The 23,191-nt window shown below is 43.3% G+C and overlaps 1 protein-coding gene across 2 annotated transcripts; it reads right to left on the bottom strand.

Annotated features, from left to right (window-relative positions):
• Positions 1–858: 858 nt before the first annotated feature.
• On the bottom strand, positions 859–22,541 carry LOC118389027 (RNA polymerase II elongation factor ELL2-like). 2 transcript variants are annotated; one of them, XM_035778717.2, is made up of 12 exons: positions 22,343–22,541; positions 16,982–17,029; positions 15,862–15,983; positions 15,489–15,652; positions 12,384–12,643; positions 10,712–10,836; positions 10,501–10,573; positions 9,474–10,257; positions 6,545–6,611; positions 6,179–6,350; positions 5,529–5,573; positions 859–3,807 (listed from the first exon to the last, which is right to left on the bottom strand). In XM_035778717.2, exons 1-12 carry the CDS (start codon positions 22,514–22,516, stop codon positions 3,691–3,693), a joined length of 2,151 nt encoding a protein of 716 aa, XP_035634610.1. In that variant the 5' UTR covers positions 22,517–22,541; the 3' UTR covers positions 859–3,690. The 2 variants fall into 2 exon arrangements, with proteins under 2 accessions (XP_035634610.1, XP_035634609.1); XM_035778716.2 differs by having other exon boundaries at positions 9,474–10,260; positions 22,343–22,540.
• Between the last annotated feature and the right edge of the window lie 650 nt (positions 22,542–23,191).

Raw genomic sequence — 23,191 nt, 5'->3', positions numbered from 1 at the left:
CCTTTGCTACACCTCACCCTTCTTCAACCACTTCCTCTCTGAATCAACTGAATGAATCCAAGTCACTGCACCAATGTGACTGGCTGGGTTTGAACCTGGGTCACCCGCGTGCCATGTCTGTTAGCACGCAGAGCTAAAGCCTGTAGGCATTTGCTCAAGGAGACAGCTTGTTTTCAGGCAAGATTACTCGTCACATGGTTCACCAAACCACTTCTTACAATAGTTAACATTTAATTATAAAATGGAAAAAGTACCGTCTCTGCCCTGGAATGTATAAAATTGCAGGCACATGCATGTGTTGAAATATTAATGTAGTCACTGACACTTGGAAGGAAATGTGCATTTGTCCATTCAAACTTAGACCAGCTCTGCGAGTCGCCCCCAGACCACAACATTGCCAAGAGCTTCCCGGTACAATCCAACTTGTTTGCGACTGTTCAAACAAATGACTTTTCCATGTGCGCACTAGTCCCGGATCTGGATACCTTTGCAAAGATGGAGCATCTTCCCAGTTTGCAACTGTCTAAGTTCCTATTGGCTCAGAGGCCATACTGACAGAACAATCATTCAACATCATGATTTTCACACCAATCATGGTGAGACATAAATGTGAAGTCTTCTTAGCCGCAATAATCTATCAACATTAAAGCATCCAACCCACCTTCTTAACAATGGGTTGCATTTATATGACACTTTACATTGTGCTGGGGGTACATGACACTAATATGTATCCATGTCAATACACAACTTATTGACCATAACATGGGACCTGTTGGAGGACAGTAGTCATTTCACATGGGAAAGAAATGGATGGCAATGCAAAAAAAAAAATGTAAATAAAATAAACTCTCCACAACGTTCAATGTAGAACCAAGTTGGCTTTTATTGTACTGATTTGATGCATTTTCAGGTGGGCAGGTTTACCACTCCTTCACAATTCATAGTTTTGAAATGGTGTTTAACACTTGTTTGCCCTTTCTCATTAAAACTTGACCCCTCCTCCCCCAACATAACAAAAACAACTCCTCTACTCTTGTGCTCTCAGCCCTCCTTCCTTGCTTCCCGCAATACTGATGAGTCACTTAGCGGCCTGCCATGTTAAGACCCCGCTAAATGTCCTCTGACCCATCTCCTGGCTGACGCTCCTTTAGCTAGGCATTAGCCTGCGGGGTCGCGGCGAGGACAGCCTCTCCCTGAGCCGCAGTATGAGAACGATTAGCAGAGTGGCTTACTGCTTCAGAGGGGCTGGAAGGGAGTGGGGCTTAGCAGCAATGCAGCTATGTTACAGAGCTGTCTTTAAAAAGGAGGAAGGAGGGGGGGGCAGTGAGATGGACTAGACCTTGGGAGTTGTGTGCAGCCTAGCGTACATTTTGGCTATTGGGTCAACCTTGGGTGACTCACAAATTCTGGGAAACGACTGCAATAGTTATGGGAAAAGGGGAAAAAAATAAAATAAAAGCAGCCCATCACACAAGTTATTTGAGTGAGGCTCCGACCATGTACCCACTTTCCTGGGAATGGACCCTGTACTTCAGTACTCCTCTTGGGGACTCACGAGTGTCACAATTATTCAGGATCTGCAAATAAGTATTTTTCACATCTACAAATCCCTCATAAGCATGTTGAGCTCATGGTCCTTAGAGTTTGACTATTAAATTGAAATACAGCAACACTGAAATATAGTTGGCTTTTGTGACTGGAGAGAGCCAAGCACCTGTTTTAAAAAGTGACACTACCTCTGGAAAGAGTCGGTCTGCTGCAGAGACTGGCCCATTCAAAAGGAAGCCCCAATCATTTCACGACAGTTGATATGAGCTCTATCACAGACTTACATTACACCATACTGCAGCAAGTTTGCATCTTCAGTTCCTTACAATTATATATAATTATAATTTTTTTTATACCCCCTCCCCAGAAACAGAAAAAAAGTTCAAATGAAGAAGTATTAGAATATCTCCACCCCCCCGCAAAAAAAGAAAAAAAAAGCAATTTTCCAAAAGAAAAAAAAGCAATTTTCCAGGGAATACATTTCACATCCTGTCTCTGGTATCAGTGTGACAACTGGTAGGTAGATGCCCCACTGGAATACCAGAACAGTACATTTTTGGGCAAACATTCTAACACAGGTTTGTAAACATAATGTTTCCCTTGAGCTCAAAGGAGCTTGTTAATTAACGAGATCATGAAATAAAGACTCAAAAGTTGATTTTCATAACCCATCCGTCAAACTAAATCAGCATGAGTTTAATTCAAAAACCTAAAACAGAAATGCTAAATCGTCGTTCTTCCATAGTTCTGCTGCACTGCCAAAACTGGAATCGAGAAGAAAATAATACATTTTGCATCGTAACACAGATTTGTCTTCAGGTGGATGCATTCTTTTTTTTTTCCATTTTTCTCATCAAACAGAACACAGCCTGTTTTCCATTAAATAAGCTGGCGAGGCAACGCTGTAGTCCTAGAGATCTGCTACTCTAGAACAGCCTCCCAATTAAGAACATGTAACTTTAGCCAGGTTGATCCTGAGGGCTCTGGCTCTTCAAACAAAGACTAAAGCAGCTTTTTTTTTTTTACATTTTTCTTTCCCCACTTGTGTTTTCGCCCCAACCCGTTAATTCCCCCCCCCCCCACCCCGTTTTACATTGGCGCCCACCCATACACAGGTCACACTCACGCACACACAAACCACCCTGACCTTTGTAGCCCCTCTTGATACTCCCTCACCTCTCAAAAAGGTACCACCTAACCTCAGACATATTCTTTACTGTGTCCCCCCCAAAACACACACACACTGGTCTGTGTGACCTGTAGCCAGGTGGTTGTAGTTCCCCCGTGTTGCCTTGGGGACCCTAGAAGTCTCAGCGACTCGACATTGCAGTGTAAACTAAACACGTTAAGGCACCCTTTTGCACTGAGGGCAGAAACACTGGTGGTGCTCAGGGTAGCACGCCCCTGCTGTCAGGGGACAGATACTCCTAATTTACCCATCCCACCCCCATAAGCCATTTATAACCCATGCACACACACATAGGTGTTACATCTCAATTGCTCAAGTGGATTCCTTTCCTTGAGCCCCCTACTTTACAATGAAAATGAGCCACTTTGGACCACTGGGATGCAGCATGGGATCTCCTCTCACGTGCAAAATGGCTTCATAAAGTCAAACACATAAGGCCCATGTTTTTTTGCATTGCTTTTGGAAAATATAAACTTTTTAAACAATAAATCATCTGTGGACCGCTCCTCCATCATAACAGTCCAAAATAAATAGATCTCCCTCTTTATTTACTTAAATACAAGTGTAAGTATAATATTTTCTCTGCTTTCAAAAATAAGTTTAATTTTTGTTGTTCATTTTTAGGGATAAGTCCTTCAAAAGGTAAGAAGCGTTAAGTATTTTTGCCCTACCACCCCCTCACATGTAGATCCCTTCCTCTAGACCAGTGTTGTAGTAATAGAGAGGAGGTCCAGGAGAAACCAATACGAGAAAAGGTAGGGGGGGGGCAGTGAATAAGAATTTTAAGATGGTGTACTGTAGCCTCCTGCAGCCTGTGGAATCAAAAGGTAGAAAGAAAGGGTAAAGGAAGGAAGCGGTGGCAGAGGGTCTGAATAAATAAAAAGCCAGTTGGACTCCCCTTGCTCTGCCCACCCCTTAAACCACCTCAACACTGTGGTCTTGAAGCTGGTGCTCTAGCGCCAGGACTGGGCCCTGCGCTGGTCAAAGTCAGCGATGAGGCGCTTGATGTGGGCCAGCTTGTTGTGCAGGTACTCGCAGCGCTGCTTCTCCACCTGGTAGTTTGGGCTGTGCTGCAGGGTGACAGACAAAGAAATTAGAGACTACATAATATGTTACATGAGAAAGCTATTTAAAAAGGTTTGTGTTTATTTACTTTTATTTGACTGTTCAAAGTTCCAACGCTGTGTTTGGTTGATAACGCAGTGCCTTGAAGTGTACAGAATGCTTGCTTTTGTTGGCGGCCGCCCTGCGCTGACTCAGCCAAGCAAATCAACCTAGGTAATGTTAGAAAGTTCCCACTAATATTAACCATTGGTTCACCCATTTTTGTGACACTAACAAGCTAGAGTCAGTGGTTTGCTAGCAATTAGCACTGGTCACATAAACTAATGCACAGCGAGTAAGCCAGATAGCTAGCCAACCCTTTGGCTGTAAACAAGTTTCAAGTCTTCCCTCCACAACTAGTTATGACTCGTGGAGCACAAGTACACAGTCAGACTTCAACTCCACCTGGTGCTATATAGCTAGCGATTAGTGTCATGTAAAAAGTGTTGGTCCCATGTTTGTGATCTTTTATTTCAGCTCATGAAATGTTCCATATGCAAATTTCTTTCACATCCCTTTTAGTGAGCATGTCTCCTTTGCCAAGATAATCTGACAGGTGTGGCATATCAAGAAGCTGATTAAACACCATGATCATTACATGTGCACCTTGTGCTGGGAACAATAAAAAGGCCACTAAAAATGTGCAGTTGTCACAACACCACAGATGTCTCAAGTTGAGGGAGCTGTTGCCAGATATTTGAATGTTCATTTCTCTACCATAAGCCACCTCCATTTTAGAGAATTTGGTAGTATATCCAACTGGCCTCACAACCGCAGACCACATGTAACCACGCAAGTCCAGGACCTCCACATCCAGCATCTTCACCTGCGGGATCGTCTGAGACCAGCCACTTGGACAGCTGATGAAACTGGGGGTTTGCGCAACCAAAGAATTTCTGCAAAAACTGTCAGAAACGTTCTCAGGAAGCTCATCAGTGTACTTGTCGTTCTCAACAGGGTCTTGACATGACTGCAGTTCAACGTAGTAACAGACTTCAGTGGGCAAATACTCAATTTTGATGGCAACTGGCACACTGGAGAAGTGTGCTCTTCACAGATGAATCCTGGTTTCAACCGTACCGGGCAGATGGCGGTGTGGGCGAGCAGTTCGCTGATGTCAACATCGTGAACAGAGTGCCCCATGGCGGCGGTGAGGTTATGTATTAGCAGGCATAAGATACAGACAACAAACACAATTGCATTTTATCAATGGCAATTTGAATGCACGGAGATACCGTGACAAGATCCTGAGGCTCATTGTCGTGACATTCATCCACCGCCATCACCTGATGTTTCAACATGATAATGCACGGCCCCAAGACGCAAGGATCTGTACACAAAGCTGAAAATGTCCCAGTTCTTCCATGGCTTGTATACTCACCAGACATGTCACCCATTGGGCATGTTTGGGATGCTCTGGATTGACGTGTACAACAGCGTGTTCCAGTTCCTGTCAACATCCAGCAACTTCGCACATCCATTGAAAACACATCTATATTTTTAAAGGCATCTGTGATCAGATGCATTTCTGTATTCCCAGTCATGTGAAGTCCACAGACCAGGTCCTAATGAATTTATTCCAATTGACTGATTTCCTTATTAGCTTTCAATCAGTAAAATCTTAGAAATTGTTGCATGTTGCATTTATATATTTTTCAGTGTATACTGCATTATTTGTTTTACTTACTTGTCTCATTTTATTGTACTCCTGCAACACTTCTTCATGTACTTCCTGAAAAAGTACAAACAATGCTTACAGTTACATGAGCAAAATGTGTTGACATTTTCCCATACATTAAAAACAAAACAAAAAATCTGACCTGGTACTCGTGTAGTTTGTTATATTTAGACCTGGTACTAATTAATGGTGCCGTCAGAGTTACCGGCAATTCCGACTGACGTTTCACTTTAACGACCCTCCAAGTAGCAATTACTAGTGGGAAACTCAAAAGACAATATTGCTACTCGAGTTGCGATGTTTCACCACTGACCTTCCACCTTTTCAACAAAAAGATGTAGCTAGTTTGACCATATTGTCAATGCAAGCTAGCTAACTTCAATTATTAGCAATGTTAGCCATCTTATCTAGCTAGCTAAAATCAAATTGGTAGAACAATCGTCTTCCGACTTCAAAAGCACTTGGAACACAATCACGTCGGACTTCTTATTGGGACGTTTTTGCATTTCCGACGAGCACATGAATGCAGCATTACTCGGTGGTGAAGTTTGGTAGAATCTGGCCTGGTACTCTTTGGTGTAGTTTATTATAATTTGATCTGGTGGTGAAGTTTGTAATATTTTCTCCTTGTATTGTGGTGTAGCTTGTTATAATCTGACCTGGTACTCTTTGGTGCCGGGAGGCAGCCTCCTGGACTCGGTGTCTAGATGGTGGAACCGGCGGGTGATGTTCTCCACACGGGTATGCAGGACGCGGTACTCCTCATACTCGGCGTTGAATTCGTCCTTGTAGGTCTGCCTCTGGTCCATAGACACCACTGCCGTGTACTTACTGTAGGGGGACAGCAGCACAGGTCAGCGACAAGGAGACACACACAGGGTCCTTCATGTGTATTTGAGAGGGGTAAAAAAAGGAGATACCATCCCCCGAAAGGCTGATGATTGGTAGCAGTGGTGCTCTTCTGTGGAAGCCTCATGTCCCACATAGGAACAAAGAGTATTAAGTAAAAAGGGGGTAGTACTGACCTTATGTAATCTGGCATCACAGTGGTGGAGGATAGGTCTGACGAGTGGACTGGCCTCTCTTTAGTGTCTGGGGAACAGCAAAGACAATTATACTCCATAACGAACTGACAGCCGAACAGCTCTCTTCACTAGCGGTAGCCTTAAACTTGAGCCATTCAAAAGTACTGGTATTGAAACAGTTGTTAGAGGCAGAACAAAGAGTCAAATGGACTGATTTCTGAGTCTGCTGCTCAGGGCAGGTCATTCTTTGACCACCTTAATATCATATTATATTTAGTGTAAGTACTACCTACTAAATATCAGACCCCGAATAAATGCTAACCTCCCCCGTTATTGGTAATGTCTTGTGGGTATGATCTTTGTGCCTCCAACTTTCTCACTCATTCACAATTCATTCAGGATTATCAGTAATCATGGTTGCATCCACATTAATGTAGAAGTGTTTAGAAACATATTCTATTAATTTACAATTAAAGTGACAAAATGACAATACATCATTTACCATTAATTTCATATTGGGCACAACATAATCTGAAACAACCAAAACAAACTGCAAATACATCCAACAAGTCTGCAGAGTCACAAGCTTGATGTAATCATTGCGTGCTAGGAATATGGGACCAAATACAAAACTTTTGACTACGTTAATTCACATATACACACAAACAAGTGTACAAAACATTAAGAACATTTTCCTAATATTGAATAGCACACACACTATCCATGTCTAAACCACTGCTAGCGGTCATCAGCTAACCTTCAGCTCGAAAAGCTCTCACCAGTTTGAACAACGCGACTCAAACCAGAGCATACCAGACCTATTTTCTCTCCATATCCCCGGATTCCTACCGCAAGCTCTGGACATTTACACCCTGATCATCGCAGATAGCTAGCTGCTATCCGAGTGACTACTCCTGGCTAATCATCTATCCGAAATCAAGCACCAATTAGCCTGGAGCTAGCCCATCCTATAGGCCCTCCTGTGCTACAATACCCGGACCCCTTCTACTGCCGGTACGGGGCATGGAACCCCGACAATCCTTCACGACTGGACTACGACGCAATCAGCTTGAGGGGGTATTCAACTGGCCCCAACATCGCAACGTCAACTGAATGCCCATCTGCTAGCCACAGCCCGCTAGCTGTCTCGAGCATATTGGACTGTTAGCTGCATAGAGCCATCGGCCAATTTCTTGGCCCACTATACCTATTTTGCCAATTGGACTTGGACCCCTCTGCTACTCGGAACGCTACTAATCCATCACGACTGATCTATCGACGTCACTGCACGCGGAGGCTAAAACAGACTTTCCTCCGTCGAGACATCCCTCTGAGGCCCTTCTGCTAGATTGCTAGTCCCGGCCTGCTAGCTGTCTGAATCGCAGTGTCTCTAACCAGCCCAACCACTCACTGGACCCCTATGATCACCCAGCTACGCATGCCTCTCCCTAATATCAATATGCCTTGTCCATTACTGTCCTGGTTAGTGATCGTCTTATTTCACTGTAGAGCCTCTAGCCCGGCTCAATATGCCTTAACCAACCACTTAGTTCCACCTCCCACATATGCGGTGACATCACCTGGTTTAAACGTCTCTAGAGACAATCACTCGCTCATCATTACATAACGCCTAGGTTTACCTCCAATGTACTCACATCCTACCATACCTTCGTCTGTACATTATGCCTTGAATCTATTCTATCGCGCCCAGAAACCTGCTCCTTTAACTCTGTTCCGAACGTACTACCCGTTCTGATAGCCTTTAGCCGTACCCTTATCCTACTCCTCCTCTGGTGATGTAGAGGTTAATCCAGGCCCTGCAGTGCCTAGCTCCACTCCTACTCCCAATTGTTGACTTCTGTAACCATAAAAGCCTTGGTTTCATGCATGTTAACATTAGAAGCCTCCTCCCTAAGTTTGTTTTATTCACTGCTTTAGCACACTGCCAACCCGGATGTCCTAGCCGTGTCTGAATCCTGGCTTAGGAAGAACACCAAAAACCCTGACATTTCCATCCCTAACTATGACATTTTCCGACAAGATAGAACTGCCAAAGGGGGCGGTGTTGCAATCTACTGCAGAGATACCTGGATAGTAAAGACAGAACTCTGCAAGCTATGTACCCAAACAATTCGAGCTTCTTAAAAAAAAAAAATCTACCTTTCCTGAAACAAGTCTCTCACTGTTGCCGCTTGCTATAGACCACCCTCTGCCCTGGACACCATATGTGAATCGATTGCCCCCCATCCATCTTCAGAGCTCGTGCTGCTAGGTGACGTAAACTGGGACATGCTTAACACCCCGGACATCCTACAATCTAAGCTCGATGCCCCCAATCTCACACAAATGATCAATTCCGTAAACATGGGCACCTATCATCCTAACCAACTTGCCCTCCAAATACACCTTTGCCTTTTTCAACCAAGATCTCAGCGATCACTGCCTGCATCCGTAATGGGTCTGCAGTCAAACGACCACCCCTCAATCACTGTCAAACGCTCCCTAAAACACTTTCTAACCAACCTGGCCCAGGAATCCTGGAAGGATATTGACCTCATCCTGGCAGTAGAGGATGCCTTGTTATTCTTTAAAAATTGCCTTCCTCTAAGTCTTAAATAAGCATGCCCCATTCAAAAATTGTAGAACCAGGAACAGATATCCCTTGGTTATCTCCAGACCCGACTGCCCTTGACCAGCACAAAAAAATACATACATGCTCCAACGGACAAGGCAATGCAAGCATGCCATCGTGTTCAAAGCATGCACACACTTATTGCAGTGTTATTTTTTTCCCCCCTCCCGAGGTTTGAAAGCAACCACTACGTCACTTGAAAATGAAACCTTTGGGAATTGGGCCATGCACGCTAATAAGCAAGCACACTTTTCCCTTTTAACCATGAAACCAAACCAAGACATTAAGGCAGACTACCTTCGTCCAGGCAGACTGGGCTCTTGGCGGGGATGACTGGCGTTTGTCTCTCCTCCGCCTTGTCGCGGTGTCTCTTCCTTGGCCTCTGAGCGTCCACAACCGGCACCCCTCGGGGGCTGACACCAGGGCCATCGCCTTTACTGCTTCGCACATCCTTGTGCCTCTCCTTCTCGCGGTCCTTCTCTTTGTGCTTCTTTGACTTTTTCTTGGACTTCTTGCTACTGCTTGGCGAGGGAGGGGGGATAATGGTAGAGGATGAGGAGGATGAAGAGATGGTGAGGGCTGGGTGGCTTTGGGGACTGGAGCTGGCTGGTGGCGGCATGCAGGGGGCATAACGGTCAGTGGTCCTGCTCGGGGGGCTGGAGGTGGCTATCGGTGAGGGGGGTTCCAGGCAGGTGGAGCTCTGGTCCAGGGGCAGGTCCTGGGTGCCACGGCCCTCGGGCGTGCTGGGCGAGTTGGAGTTGGAGCCCGGGCCAGACTGATGCGACGGGGGAGGGCGTTGAGAAACCTGGAGCTGGGACGGAGGGGGAAGGTGGTGGTGGTTGAGGGGCGGGCCAGCAGTGGTGGTGGTACTGGCTGGGAGAGATGAGCGCTTTGTGTTGGTGGTGGCAGCAGCGCTGTGGTGGCTGTCGTCCTCCTTCGGGGGGGCGCGGCGCTCTCTAGAGGACGAGGTGGGGATGGGGGTTGGGGCAGCAGGGGGCCCTTGGCTGGTGACATGGGAGATGCGGGGCTTCTTCGGCATCAGGGGGTCGGTGAAGTGAACCGGCAACTCGGGCTGGCACTTCTGCTGAAAGACCATAACCAAACCATCAAACAAGGATTTCTACGGTGAATGAGTGATAAAGGACCAATGTTTCCTTCTGATCTTAGCAAACAATTCATTGCATAGGTTTAAGATAAAAATGTGTCTTTACAGGAGAGAACTGGTCATTTAGTTTGGGTCGGCTTGTCTGTTCGCTCTGCATTGGTTTGTGCGAGTAATACTGAAAGTGTTTGTGTCCAGCAGGGTGTACTGTTGAGGGGTTACCTGTGGGGAAGCCGGGAGGCCGTCTTTAAGAGGACTGCTGGAGGAAAGTGTCTCAGTGGGAAGGCCCAGTTTCCTGAGAGAAAGAGGAGACGAGAGGGTCAACTGACCGTAAGCCGCCGCTACACGGAGTCCCGTTCGCAATAAAATGGAGGGGCCTGTTCAGGAGGGTGCAACGTCGCAAAAACATTCAGACAAATGCGTTGTGACCTACCGAACCAAGATCCCGTTGACCTGAACGCGGTCATCCTCGGAGTAGCCCGGCCAGTCCCTCTGCACATCGCGGTACACAAAGTCCTTCAGAGAGTAAGAGTTATCTTTGGGGTTCAGGTTGGCCACCTGCGGACAAACAGACACGCGAACAAGATCAGCAGCGTCTAATTTTGTAGTTGTTCCTTTTCAAAAAAAGTGCTGCCCAATAATTTGGGATCATTAAAAGCAACAAATACAACCGCTGGTAATATTTTTGCCTCTTTACTTGAGTCAAACAATTCCTAAGGGTTAAAGACTTTTGTTGGTCCCTGCCCTACTTGCGTCAACCTGGGTATGAAGTCAGTGCATTTAATTAGCATTTCATCCCCAAACTCAGTGTCTCTGCATTCTCCATCACAACATTATGCAAATTCCTAAGTGAGTCTATGTGTTGTGTTTCATGTATCCCAAGCATGGGTGTAGTCAGCATTGTAGTCAGACAACTCATTTGCTTTAGGCAAATAAACCAGTTTGAGTATGTTATCTATAAATGTGTGGTTCATGCTGTCTGTGTGTGTGTACGACTAATGGCTTTAATGTATAGCTGCTTCATTCTTGCTGTGTGCTATGTTCAGTAGTGGTGAATGAAGGTCTTTGTACTCCAGGGAACAGGTCCTCTGTGATTTGCATTCTGTGGTCTAATGCTTCAGAAGGGTGAAGATTCCTAGGGGCAAACCGGGACATGTGTCTTCTCATACAGTGCTACCAGTTACTCATACTTTAAAATATCTATGAACTTAAGTGCATATTTAGGAATCACTTTATATATTCACATATTATTTATTCAAGCGCTAACCATCTTATCTATGTGTTCTAGTGCTGAGCGATTAACAGACATCGGTTTTTAAAACTAATTGACCGACATCGGTTCAACGATTAGAATGTCATTGTTAGGTTTTTTTCTGTGAGCTCAATGTGCACATTGCGCAGTTTCTCTAGAAATAACATCAAGCCCGAGCGGTGCAATGTAGTAGGGAGTTGTAGTTTCCAAAAGGCCAATAGTGAACATAATCACCATGTTTTCTGTGCTAAACTAACTACAATGACCATAATCCATTGTGCTCGTACTTTCCCAGTTTGTGTTTCTTTTACATCTGCTAAGTTAAAGACCGTGTGATCAATATTAACTTGAGAGCAGTTGATTCGCAAGGCATCTCTACCTGAAAATACATGATCTACTGCAAGTGATTGATAGCTGGTATTCAGCAGTCATAAAAGCATCTCTTCTTTACGTTTAAGAACTTCTCAAATAATGATTTTGCCAGAGAGCGTAGGCAGCAGCTCTATAGAAATGACTTGGAATGAAATAGTAATCAAATAATAATGTATGTAATAATTACAACAACTTATTCAAGTGATTAATAAGTGATAATGTAATGGGCAGTCGCTACCATTTATGGGACTTTTATTATTTTATTCTGTGTGTTCAACCCACATATTGCATGTAATTATTATTATTATTTTTTTTAAACGTGCTTATAAAAAAGATTATCAGCGCTAATGTGTTCCCCTACCAGTTTCGGGGAAGGCTCTGTAGATTTGTTGGCCCCTTCTACCCCCGGTTTCATCAAAAACTACCTATGAAACACTATCCTCCACCCTCTTGGTTACTTGTTGCAGGGCACTAGCCTTACTTGTTGCAGGGTGCTCCCCAGAGAGCTGCGGTCCTTCTGGCTGACCCCGTCCCGTTGCAACCTGGCCAGTAGCTCCAGCTTCTTGTAAGAGCGCAGAGCCAGCAGGTGGACGAGGCGGTCGCGGTAGGGCCGCTGGGACACCGGGTTGTTGGCAAGGCACTTGCGGATGGTGTTGGCTGGGTTGATGGGGGTGGAGCGTTTGCGCTCCGCAACTGGTTCGGAGCCTGACGGCGCTGGCTTGCGGATCTGGACTTTCTTACCTGATGTTAGAGGGGTGAGGAAGGCATAGACGAGAAATGTATTTATTTGATCTGTTTTTGGTTTCTCTTATGCTTAAAATGGACCACTTAAAATGTTTTCTTGCTAATACCTCAGAATTGGGTTTACAGCAGAAATGACTAACTCGCTAACTAGCAGCTAAGTCACTTGCTGTCAATCCCACAATGACAACAATGTTATAAGGTTATTGGATACTGACTGAAAGATAAGGACAAAAGCCAGCAGACACTTGGAACCCTAGAGGGTCAAAGTCGTTTGGCAACCATTTTGTGTTCGGAAATGTATGTGGATTGAATTTGAACTAACCGTGCACTACTAGTACAAGTTGAATCATACAAGCCTGATTTGAAGAGACTGAGTTCCCAATGTAAATGTCATTAAGAGCCTACATAGAATCTGGCCCCCAGCTCATTAGTCTTCTGCTTAGTCAGGATGCCTTGACATCTCTTCATACTGTTCTCAGTGATCATGAAAACCTAAAGCTCTTTAAGAGATTAAGGTTAGAGAGAAACTTGTACCCTCATCTGCCCCCTAGTCCCTTCGTCTGGGCAAATGCTGATAGACATGCGAGAGATCTCTAAGCACACAAACCACACACATTTTTGCTGTCTCAGCCTGGTGAGACTGAGGCAGGTATGAGTTGTGTCTGCAAGCATTTGGCCAGCCTAGTGAGTCTATACAGTGAGAGATAAAGGACTGCAAGACAACACAGCAAGTCTGTTGGTTTCCTAACAGAATTACATGGTTTCTGCCATGATATGCATGTGTTTAGTGTACTAAACTCTGAATGACATCAAGTAAATAGGCTCTTATTTATGACAAACACTGTATAGGGTCCCAGACCAATATACCTAACTGACATACCCTAAACAAACAAGATAAAATGCAGGTTAGGACTCATTTTTGCTAATGTTAATAGGGTGCTTCTATTGAGCCAGCTGTTACATGCCCAAACTCCACCCCTTTCCTCTGCTCCCCTCTCAGTTTCCATCTGAGCCATTGTATGCAAATGAATTCCCAAGGGAAAGAGGGTTTAACTGACTAAGTTTCTGAGTGGGTGGGACTTCAAGTTCAGAGCCACAACGAGTAAAGCAGATTTCAGGGATTCCTGCAGTCAACTATAGTTCAAGATTGGCGTTAAGAGGCATTAGAATAAACCTCCCACCAAAGATAAGAATGTGCTTACTGTTGAATTTTGTTAGACAGACAATACCAATTTATATGTGGATAACTGTTAGTTTATTTCTACTGGTAAGCCCTGACCCCCCCCCTCTGTTAAATACTTTGCCCAACTCAGTTTGATTGATTGATTCCTCCATTTTGTTTTTACAGGTTTCAGATTTGTTCATGTTTTTGCTCTCAAAAAAAAAAAAATCACAATTAGTTTAATTTAAGTCACATAAGAACACATTCTTATTTACAATGACGGCCTTGGGGCAGAACGACTGATTCTTTTACATTGTCCGCTCGGGGATTTGATCGAGCAACCTTACGGTTACTGGCCCAACGCTCTAACCACTAGGCTACCTGCCGCCCTTGGTTTTTATTATAGATTTAGGTGTTTTAAGTCCCCAACATAATTATTTTGGGGGCGTAGATATCCTTTTATTCAAGTGTGCAGCAGCAAGAGACTTGCTTGGTTAGAGGTGTTTCTGTAGCACACATGTGATTGCAGTTTGCTAAACAAATCACCACTGGATTGATGCAAATAATCATGATAACATTCTGCCTGGTAGAGCGACTACTTTGTAGGCCACGTTTAATTGAGGTTTTTGAGAAAGCATTTCCAGCTACTGGAAAACGGTTGTCATTAGCATAATCGCTAACAGCGACACAAAGTGTTATACAAATGCTCACACACACAGAGGGGAATGTCCACACGGTTTCCTCTTGAGAAAGATTAAGGAAAATACAAATCACTTATGCATTTTGTTCATGTCTTATAATCTTGGGCAAATTAATACAAATTTGAATAAGTTTAATATATTTAGAAGCTATACGAGTTGAATTCCGTAATTTCTGGATTCCGTGAATCGGTCATCACGGATTTTAGAGCCACACCCATGTGAGAACAAGACAGATTTATACTAGAATATATCACATATAAAGATGTTTATGGGGAACATATTTTAGAGTTCTATAACTGGTAACAAAAAGGGCAATTTCTGTGACACCAAAACCTCTGTAGCAGTTTGGGGCTAGAAAAGAAACGATTTACCAGTGAAGCTCAGTATATGGTTCTCTGCTGTGGGAGAACTGAGTCCCAGGTCAGCAGAGGCAGATTTGGCATGACCAGTTAAATCAACACTGAGCTGTTACATTGCACACTCTCAATCTCCATCATATCTCCACAGGCCAGACAGGACGGGAGATTGTGACAGAGCGAGGGGCCAAATTAGATTAGCTTTTACTTTTCCACTTGCCCAACCTCAATCTAGTTGCAGCGTATTAGAAAAGGCAAGACAATTGGTTTACAGGTGTGTGTGTGTGTTGGGAGAGTGGGGCTGTAGGCCAGGGTTGTTAAATAAGCACTACTTAGAGTGCAACTTTAACCCAGATTTGGCTGTGTTGGCAGACCGTCTCAATATTCATAAATAGCCTACTTCCCTTGCCTTTTGTAACCACTAATAGACTGAACCCAAAGGGCTTAGTCAGGTACAAACGATGGAAAAGTGGGCTTTAAGTTCCATTGCTTTTGACCAAGCTAGTTCTTAAGAGAATCAGTGGTTCAAAAAGAGAGGTTGGGAAAACAAAGCCATTTTGGAGTAGTGGGACCCGGCCTGTGAGAATACTACTGTTGGGGGTAGATTAGTGCATGGAACTTGCCTCTGAACTGGCCCACAGGCTTGAGGACCTTGGTCCCCCGTTTGCGACTGTCCTCCTCGGCCTGCGCCATGCGCTCCCGGGTCACCTGGTAGGAGTCGTTGGTGGCACACACCGTGACTTTGTCCTGAACCGTCCCCAAGGACACCAGGTGGGGGGTCCCTGAGCTGGAAAGGACGGGGGGTTCAGTCATACAGCATAGGGTTTCTCACCTTGGACCCAATTCAATTAAACCAATTCCTCATTAACAAGGCTCAATGACATGGTCAAATTCTGACACCAGAGTGACATGCATTCCAGTTAACGAACCAGGTTATGTTGGGTCTTCAGTAGCGAGCACTGGCGCATGCTCAGTTTAGTTCCAGAGGGTGCTTACCTGGACACATATTGTTGGATGCACTCAAAGCTTCCCTGAGGGTTGTCCTTGCCCACATTGGACAGATAGAAGTCAAAGTTCTGAGAGCCATCCAGAGAGTCAGTCCTTGGGATCTTAATGCGCTGTGAGGTTCACAAAAAAAGGACAATTAAAGAAAATTAATTGTAAAAATGTTTTACCACAGAAAACCAGGAAGGCCTCTCTTTGCCCTCAAGATGTATGCATTAGTGAGAAATTGAATGGAGGTACTCAATCATTCTGAATGGGGTGTGAAATGGGGATTCATTTTGCTCTACTGCTATAGCGTCGGGCTGGGAAGAGATTTCGCTCATATTTGAATGTGAGAGTCAGTCATGGCAAATAGCGAACCATCTGTAAAAACACTTCAAGTGGGCCTCATTTCTCATGGTCTTGTAACATTATCCCTTTACAGTGATGTGTGTGTGTATTGTCTCTGTCAATATAGACTGATCTGAGCTATGGGATCTCAGATTAATGAATGCGAGTTTGCATGACAGGCAGATCTTTGAGGTCTAAGTTGCTGGTAGTGTGTGTGTTGACAGTCTGCAGCTGGGCCCAAAGCACAGGTACCAGACTAGGGTTGCTACATTCTGGGAAACTTCAATAAATTCCCTGGTTTTTCTGAAATCCTGGTTGGAGGTTTCCAGATTTACTGCTTTCTCCCCCCTGATGCTGGGAATCCACAAAAATTAGATGTTGGGAAAACCAGGGAATTTATGGACATTTTGTAACCTTAGTCTGGTCCCTGTGCTCTGGGCCCAGTTGCAGACTGTTAGAGCAGTATTTATAGATCTTGGGACATTGGAGAGTTAAACTCTTTATAGTGCACAGCCAGGGTAGTCAGGGGTTAACCGGATGCTTTCAGAGGGGTAGAAAGTGTCAGGCAACAAGCCACCACACCTCGTAGCTGAACAAATGCACATTTCACTGAAATCAAGACAATCATTGGGTCTTCAACAACATTGGTCATCATTTTCAGCACTCAAATGTTAACTTATTCAACCTTTCATGGTTGATTTACAAAACTCAGTCTACCAGCCACAGGGTTGGCCCGTAGTACTGTAGTCAAAATGAAGATTTTAGGTGTGAACATACTTACCCCTTGGAGTCCCTTGAATTGTATTGTTGGCCGCGAGGACGGTACATTCTGAAAAAGAGAGGACAGGGATTGGACATCTTCAACGCAAGCGTTGACTGCGAGATTGACATTTGACTGATTATGATGGAAAATCTCTGTTACAATTGGAGTATCACTGAGCTGTGGTTGAGAAAAACACCCAAAGCGTTTTCTAATTTAGTGACAAAATTAGGCTATTCTGTTACTACTGGTGACGAAATTAGGGTATTCTGTTACTACTATCCTACTGATGTGCTAGCTAGCATGTTTATAGTTTCATACATTTGTGACGAGTAAAAGTAGGAATTAAGAGCAGGAATTAGCAACTCCACTCGCCTAAATCATAGGCATCTCAAACAAAGTGGTCAGGAATATCAGCTTTTCCTCAGAATTAGCAAATGGAATTTATGTCAGATTATGATAGCAAATCACACGTATTCCAATTACATCAGCAGGTTGCATATAATGGTAGCACCATGAGGAAACATCGGCACTGCAGAATAGGTTCTTCACTGGCTGTTTTCAAACTTCAGGAACTTCCCTCCAGCAACTTTCCCTTAACAGTGTACACCGAAAATGATTAGAGTAAGTAAACTTGCACAGGGATAGACCATACGAACATTTCCCAAAGTTTGTTTCCTGGGCAGGGCTTACAGGCCACAAACCATTTTCTGAGCTCACAACATCAATTCTAAACAACAAAATGCCAATAACACACAGCCTAAGCCACACGAAATTCACGAGTTAACGTATATTTGTGGCTCTTCAGCATAAATATCTTTAGAGTAGGCTAAAGCCTAGTCTCAAATAAACAAGGTTTTATTTCTGGGTTTCTAAGAAAACTCGTTGCCATACTCCCATCATTCAGCCATTTCCTAACAAACATGTATCACCATTTTATTTTAATATCTGTCCTCAAACAATAGGTAAGTGATAGTTTACACTAAAAAAAAAGTGCAGTTCACTTCACACACACCAAACTAACTAGCTACAGTCCATTAGCCCATGATGAGTAAAGTTCTGTAAAGTAAACAGTGTTCTCTTGCATTTGGTCTGAATGCTGAATTCGGCACAGTTTCCTCTACAGAAGTTTGTAGAACCAGCCACAGCATTTCACCCATCCCCCAACACACACTCCCAGATCATCCAGTCCACACATACACACTCCTGATCACATTTCATGCCACCACACAGTGCCAGGGCTAGGCAGCTTTCCCACTCCAGTAGATATAGTTCAGCCCCCACACAAATCAGAGAGAGAGAAAGAAACAAAAAGCAGGCAGTTTTGGCTGCTCAGTCAGCAAGAGATGGTAGGCTGGTCAGTGCAGCATACAAGGCCTACTGTTATACTTCCAATAAGGTTGTTGGGTCATCAGAATATAGGCCTAGGCTAACTACTAGGACATGGAATAGATTTTAGTATAGAGGTTTCATTATCTCCCTACGGCAATATACTTTGCAGCAAGTAGGTCTAGTCAGAAACCATTTAGATATAAAAACAGGCAATAGAATACAAAACACTTGTGTGATGTCTGCTAGGCCTATCACGTATTTGTGTGTTCTGTCAGATACAGTGACGCGATCCTGTTAATTTTCTAACTTTGGCTTGTCCTAAGCGCCTATTCACCAAGGCGGTGTTCCTTCCCATAGCACCGCCTGACACCCTTTCAACCCCAGACTTTAATTAGCCTACTCCAGAGGGGTATACTAACTACGAAACAAGCTAGATCTACTCAGCGTTTTCTAAAGCTAGCTTCCCATTCCAGCTCAGGCTTTATCTATACTACGACTGTGGACATTTTTTTTTTGTATCTGCCTGCCGCTATCTCTAGCAGGCTTGTGACTGCGCCTGTTTCACAATTTCAAATTAAATCATTTTGATCTGGATTTTTTTATTTTATTAACTAGGCCCTGAACATGTGCTACACCAAGTCCGACTAGCTTGTTGCTGGAATTATGTAACAGTTGTTGACAGTCCATTGAACTTCCCAGGGCTCCTGGCCTCAGTTGATCACAGAGACCTGAGGCCCGTTTACTGCATCTCTGAAGTGCATCCAGATAATACAGGTTGTACGGCCATCGGATTAACATGTTAGTTTATTTGGTCCCTACTAGAGGTTGACCGATTATGATTTTTTTTAACACCGATACTAGCTAGCCATTTCACATCGGTTACACCAGCCTATTCTTGGGAGTTGATAGGCTTGAAGTCATAAACAGCTCAACGCTTGAAGCATTGCGAAGAGCTGCTGGCAAAACGCAGGAAAGTGCTGTTTGAATGAATGCGTACGAGCCTGCTGCTGCCTACCATCGTTCAGTCAGACTGCTCTATCAAATATCAAATCATAAACTTAATTATAACACAGAAATACGAGCCTTTGGTCATTAATATGGTCGAATCCGGAAACTATCATTTCGAAAACAAAACGTTTATTCTTTCAGTGAAATACAGAACCAAATACAGTCTAAATATGGCTGTTACATTGTACAACCTTCAATGTTATGTCATAATTATGTACAATTCTGGAAAATTAATTACTGTCTTTGTTAGGAATAAATGGACTTCACACAGTTCGCAACGAGCCAGGCGGCCCAAACTGCTGCATATACTGCTTGCACGGAACGCAAGAGAAGTGACATAATTTCCATAATTATAAGAAATTCATGTTAGCAGGCAATATTAACTAAATATGCAGGTTTAAAAATATATACTTGTGTATTGATTTTAAAGAAAGGCATTCATGTTTATGGTTAGGTTTGGTGCAACGAGTGCTAAATCGTCACCCGTTTGGCAAAGTAGGTTGTGATTCGATGAGAAATTAACAGGCACCGCATCAATTATATGCAACACAGGACACGCTAGATAAACTAGTAATATCAACCATGTGTAGTTAACTAGTGATTATGTGAAGATTGATTGTTTTTTTATAAGTTTAATGCTAGCTAGCAACTTACCTTGGCTTCTTGCTGCCCTCACGTAACAGGTCGTCAGCCTGCCACGCAGGCTCCTTGTGGAGTGCAATGTAAGGCAGGTGGTTAGAGCATTGGCCTAGTAACCGGAAGGTTGCAAAAACTAATCCCCGAGCTGACAAGGTAAAAACAAAATCAGTCGTTCTGCCCCTGAACAAGGCAGTTTACCCACCGTTCCTAGGCCGTCATTGAAAATAAGAATGTGTTCTTTAACTGACTTGCCTAGTTAAATAAAGGTGTAAATATATATATATATAAAAAAAATGTGGTGTCCAAAAATACAGATTTCCGATTGTTATGAAAACTTGTGAAACCGGCCCTAATTAAATCGGTCGACCTCTAGTCCCTACAGGTTGGTTCCCTAACAGCATCTGTAAGGGCCCAGACATAATAGGCCTCTGCTACAGCAATTTTCATCAGCACAAAATCTGCAATTCTGTTGCAGTGTGAGATATGCAACAACATATTTTGAGAAGGGTGATCAGCAATTGCCAATGAGAGCTTGCCAGAAAGGAAGCCAGTGAGATGTTGTATCACACATAGAAATCCTATTAAATTACTATTTATTCCTAATTCTATGGTATCGCATCACCCCGAATGTATCTGGAATCTGGTTTTCGACAAAACCAAATCGTTAAAGCTCTGAAGTTCACAAGCAATGGGATTCAATGAAAAATGTAGGCTATTGGCTAAATATTTAAACTATGTATGGCAAGTGAGAATGCCTGACTGAAAATGTCTGCTTTGAGCCACAGCTTGTTCTATCTAAATCACATACTTGTTTTAACGAGACAACGTAGTCTTCAGGATTCTCTACGCCACGCTAAGAATCTTAGTGTGTGTGACCCACGTACTTGTATGCCACATCGTTTAGTGTGCGCACCAACCACTATGCTGGTAAAACTAAAAAGGAAAGAGTCAGTGACTGTTAGTGTCATGGCTAGATGGGATCTAGCTTCTGTCAAATTAACGTAGATTTTACTTTTCGTAGGAGGTTATGACAATTTACGCAGCATGTTAGGATAATTATCGCAAAGGGTTAGGCGAATGAGGTTAAGGTTAGAAAAGGGTTAAGGTTAGCTAAAATGCACAGAAAAATAACATTTGACGCTAATTTGACAAAAGCTGGATCCCTTCTAGCCGGGACCCCATTTAGAGGCTCAGCGATGTTGGGATTTTGAAAGTTGTGTAAGGTACAGTACTGTAGCTTTAAGGGAGAACACCAGATTATGGTCATCGAGTGAATAGTATTTTGAGGAAAACAGCAAATAATCCGATCAATATTAAATTGGCCTAGCTGTAACGTTTTCATAACAAATAGCAGTTAACCGACAACATATCCTAGGCTACATGACTGTGTACTTACAAAGATTAGCAACATTTGTCGTAAAATTACTCGCCTGGGAAGATAGCTAGAGAAAATAACATTCACATTTAAATCAAGAGTTTAGTCATGAACATAACGCGCCGTAAAAAATAAAATGGACGAACTTTCAGTGTGGAATGCAAGAGCAACTGGATAGGTCTATGGCCAAAACAGTAAAGTTATGTCATATGGTGTAGCCTACTGCCATTCTAATTTTGGGGGGGTATAAAATTAACATTTTGATGCGGATTACAGGAAGTGACAGTGCCAATGGAGTGAATTTGATCATTTGTGAATAAAATGTGATTTTTGGGGGAGATAAATGTAAGTGGTAAAATACACGTAAGAAAATATCGACCATAGTGGCGTGAAAATGTAAGGTATATTTTTTTAAATATTGAGAATTGATTTGAACTCCTCCCTATAATGGTATGGTAACAGCCGGTGATAGTGGCTAAGTAAACACAAACGGTTGACTACATTCAACATTAGCCAATTTATTTTGTAATTTGAGTTAATGTCACTTCAGCTACTTTGTTAGTAGCTAGCCATTTTGCCAGGTAACGTTTAACGTTATCCGATAATATTTTTTTCTCAACTAGATTGGCTGTCTAACGTTTGACTATTGTCAGAAATTCAGTTTACGTCTGCCAACTTCTTTATAGGTAGGACGTTTGTCACTCATAGCCCCCAGATTACAAGTTTAGCTCGCTAACGTTAGTTATGTTAAACTCTTTAACACATATCCAAACGCCCAAATACTGACTGCAGTGCCAATCCTCCTCAACATACGGTAAATTATCGTTAGCGAAAGATGTCACGCGAAACTGCCATCCAAATATTAATCTATTTCACCAAAGTACTTGAAGTAGAATAAAACTGACTTGGCCTGGGATAATGTAGCTCTAGACAGCTAACGTTAGCTCAAACTGGCTGTGCGTGGCAGTTTGTTCACCAGTTTTGATAGCCTCGTATAACGTAAGCTATAAAACATTCATTCAACTTACCTTACAGGTTTGGTGGCTCTCTATTGCTCTGAAAGCTGTCTCTGTCAATTTTACGTGCAATACGGTGACTCGATCTGCATTCCGTCGGCCACAATTCAGTCCATACCTCCCATCCTCGGAGAGCGCCGCCATCTTTACCAGCCCTCCACCATCGTCCCTCTGACGTCCGAGCATATAGCAGCTCTACCTCGCTAAAATTCAAGGGAGGGACTTCCACAAAGGCTTGTTCTAGATTTTTTCGTCTGATTGGGTTGACTTTTTTTTGCTCCCTCACAGACTTCTCTCCCTCAGTATATGAATGCTAGTACAGTTCGTAATTGTAGAACTATTTGAAAGGTGATCGGATCGAATCAGATGTGTTCTGTCCACTATTATGTCATATAGCTATGTATACTTTGAATTTTGATCAGTCATGTCATTATGCTTAACAACAGAACAACCTTCACTGCTATCAGTAGAAATGTATGTGTGCTGACATGGTACAACGAACAACGTTTTATTGCTGACATTTTTTTACTCTATAAAGTCATACTTACAGGGATTACTTTGACATCTATTATTTTTGTTTGCTTTTCACTGACAATTCAGATGATCTCACAATTAATATATCTTGAAGGGAACCCAGTTGTCTCAACCTTTTTTGTTTACACATTTTGCTCTGTCTGGAGTACCCCCGAGGTACCCCCACGTATATTTTACCAGTACCCTCTGTGGATAGGCCAAGTACCTCCAGGGGTACATGTAGGCTACCCCAGGTTGAGAACCACTGTTCTATAATGCACTTTTTTTTTTATCATGCTTGAAAATAGTAGGGGAGTGAACTCAAAAGGGCATTAAAGCACAAGTCTC

Source organism: Oncorhynchus keta, chromosome 10 (assembly GCF_023373465.1).
Source record: "Oncorhynchus keta strain PuntledgeMale-10-30-2019 chromosome 10, Oket_V2, whole genome shotgun sequence".
In the NCBI taxonomy this organism is placed as follows: domain Eukaryota; kingdom Metazoa; phylum Chordata; class Actinopteri; order Salmoniformes; family Salmonidae; genus Oncorhynchus; species Oncorhynchus keta.
This window is presented reverse-complemented; position numbering and strand designations above follow the sequence as displayed.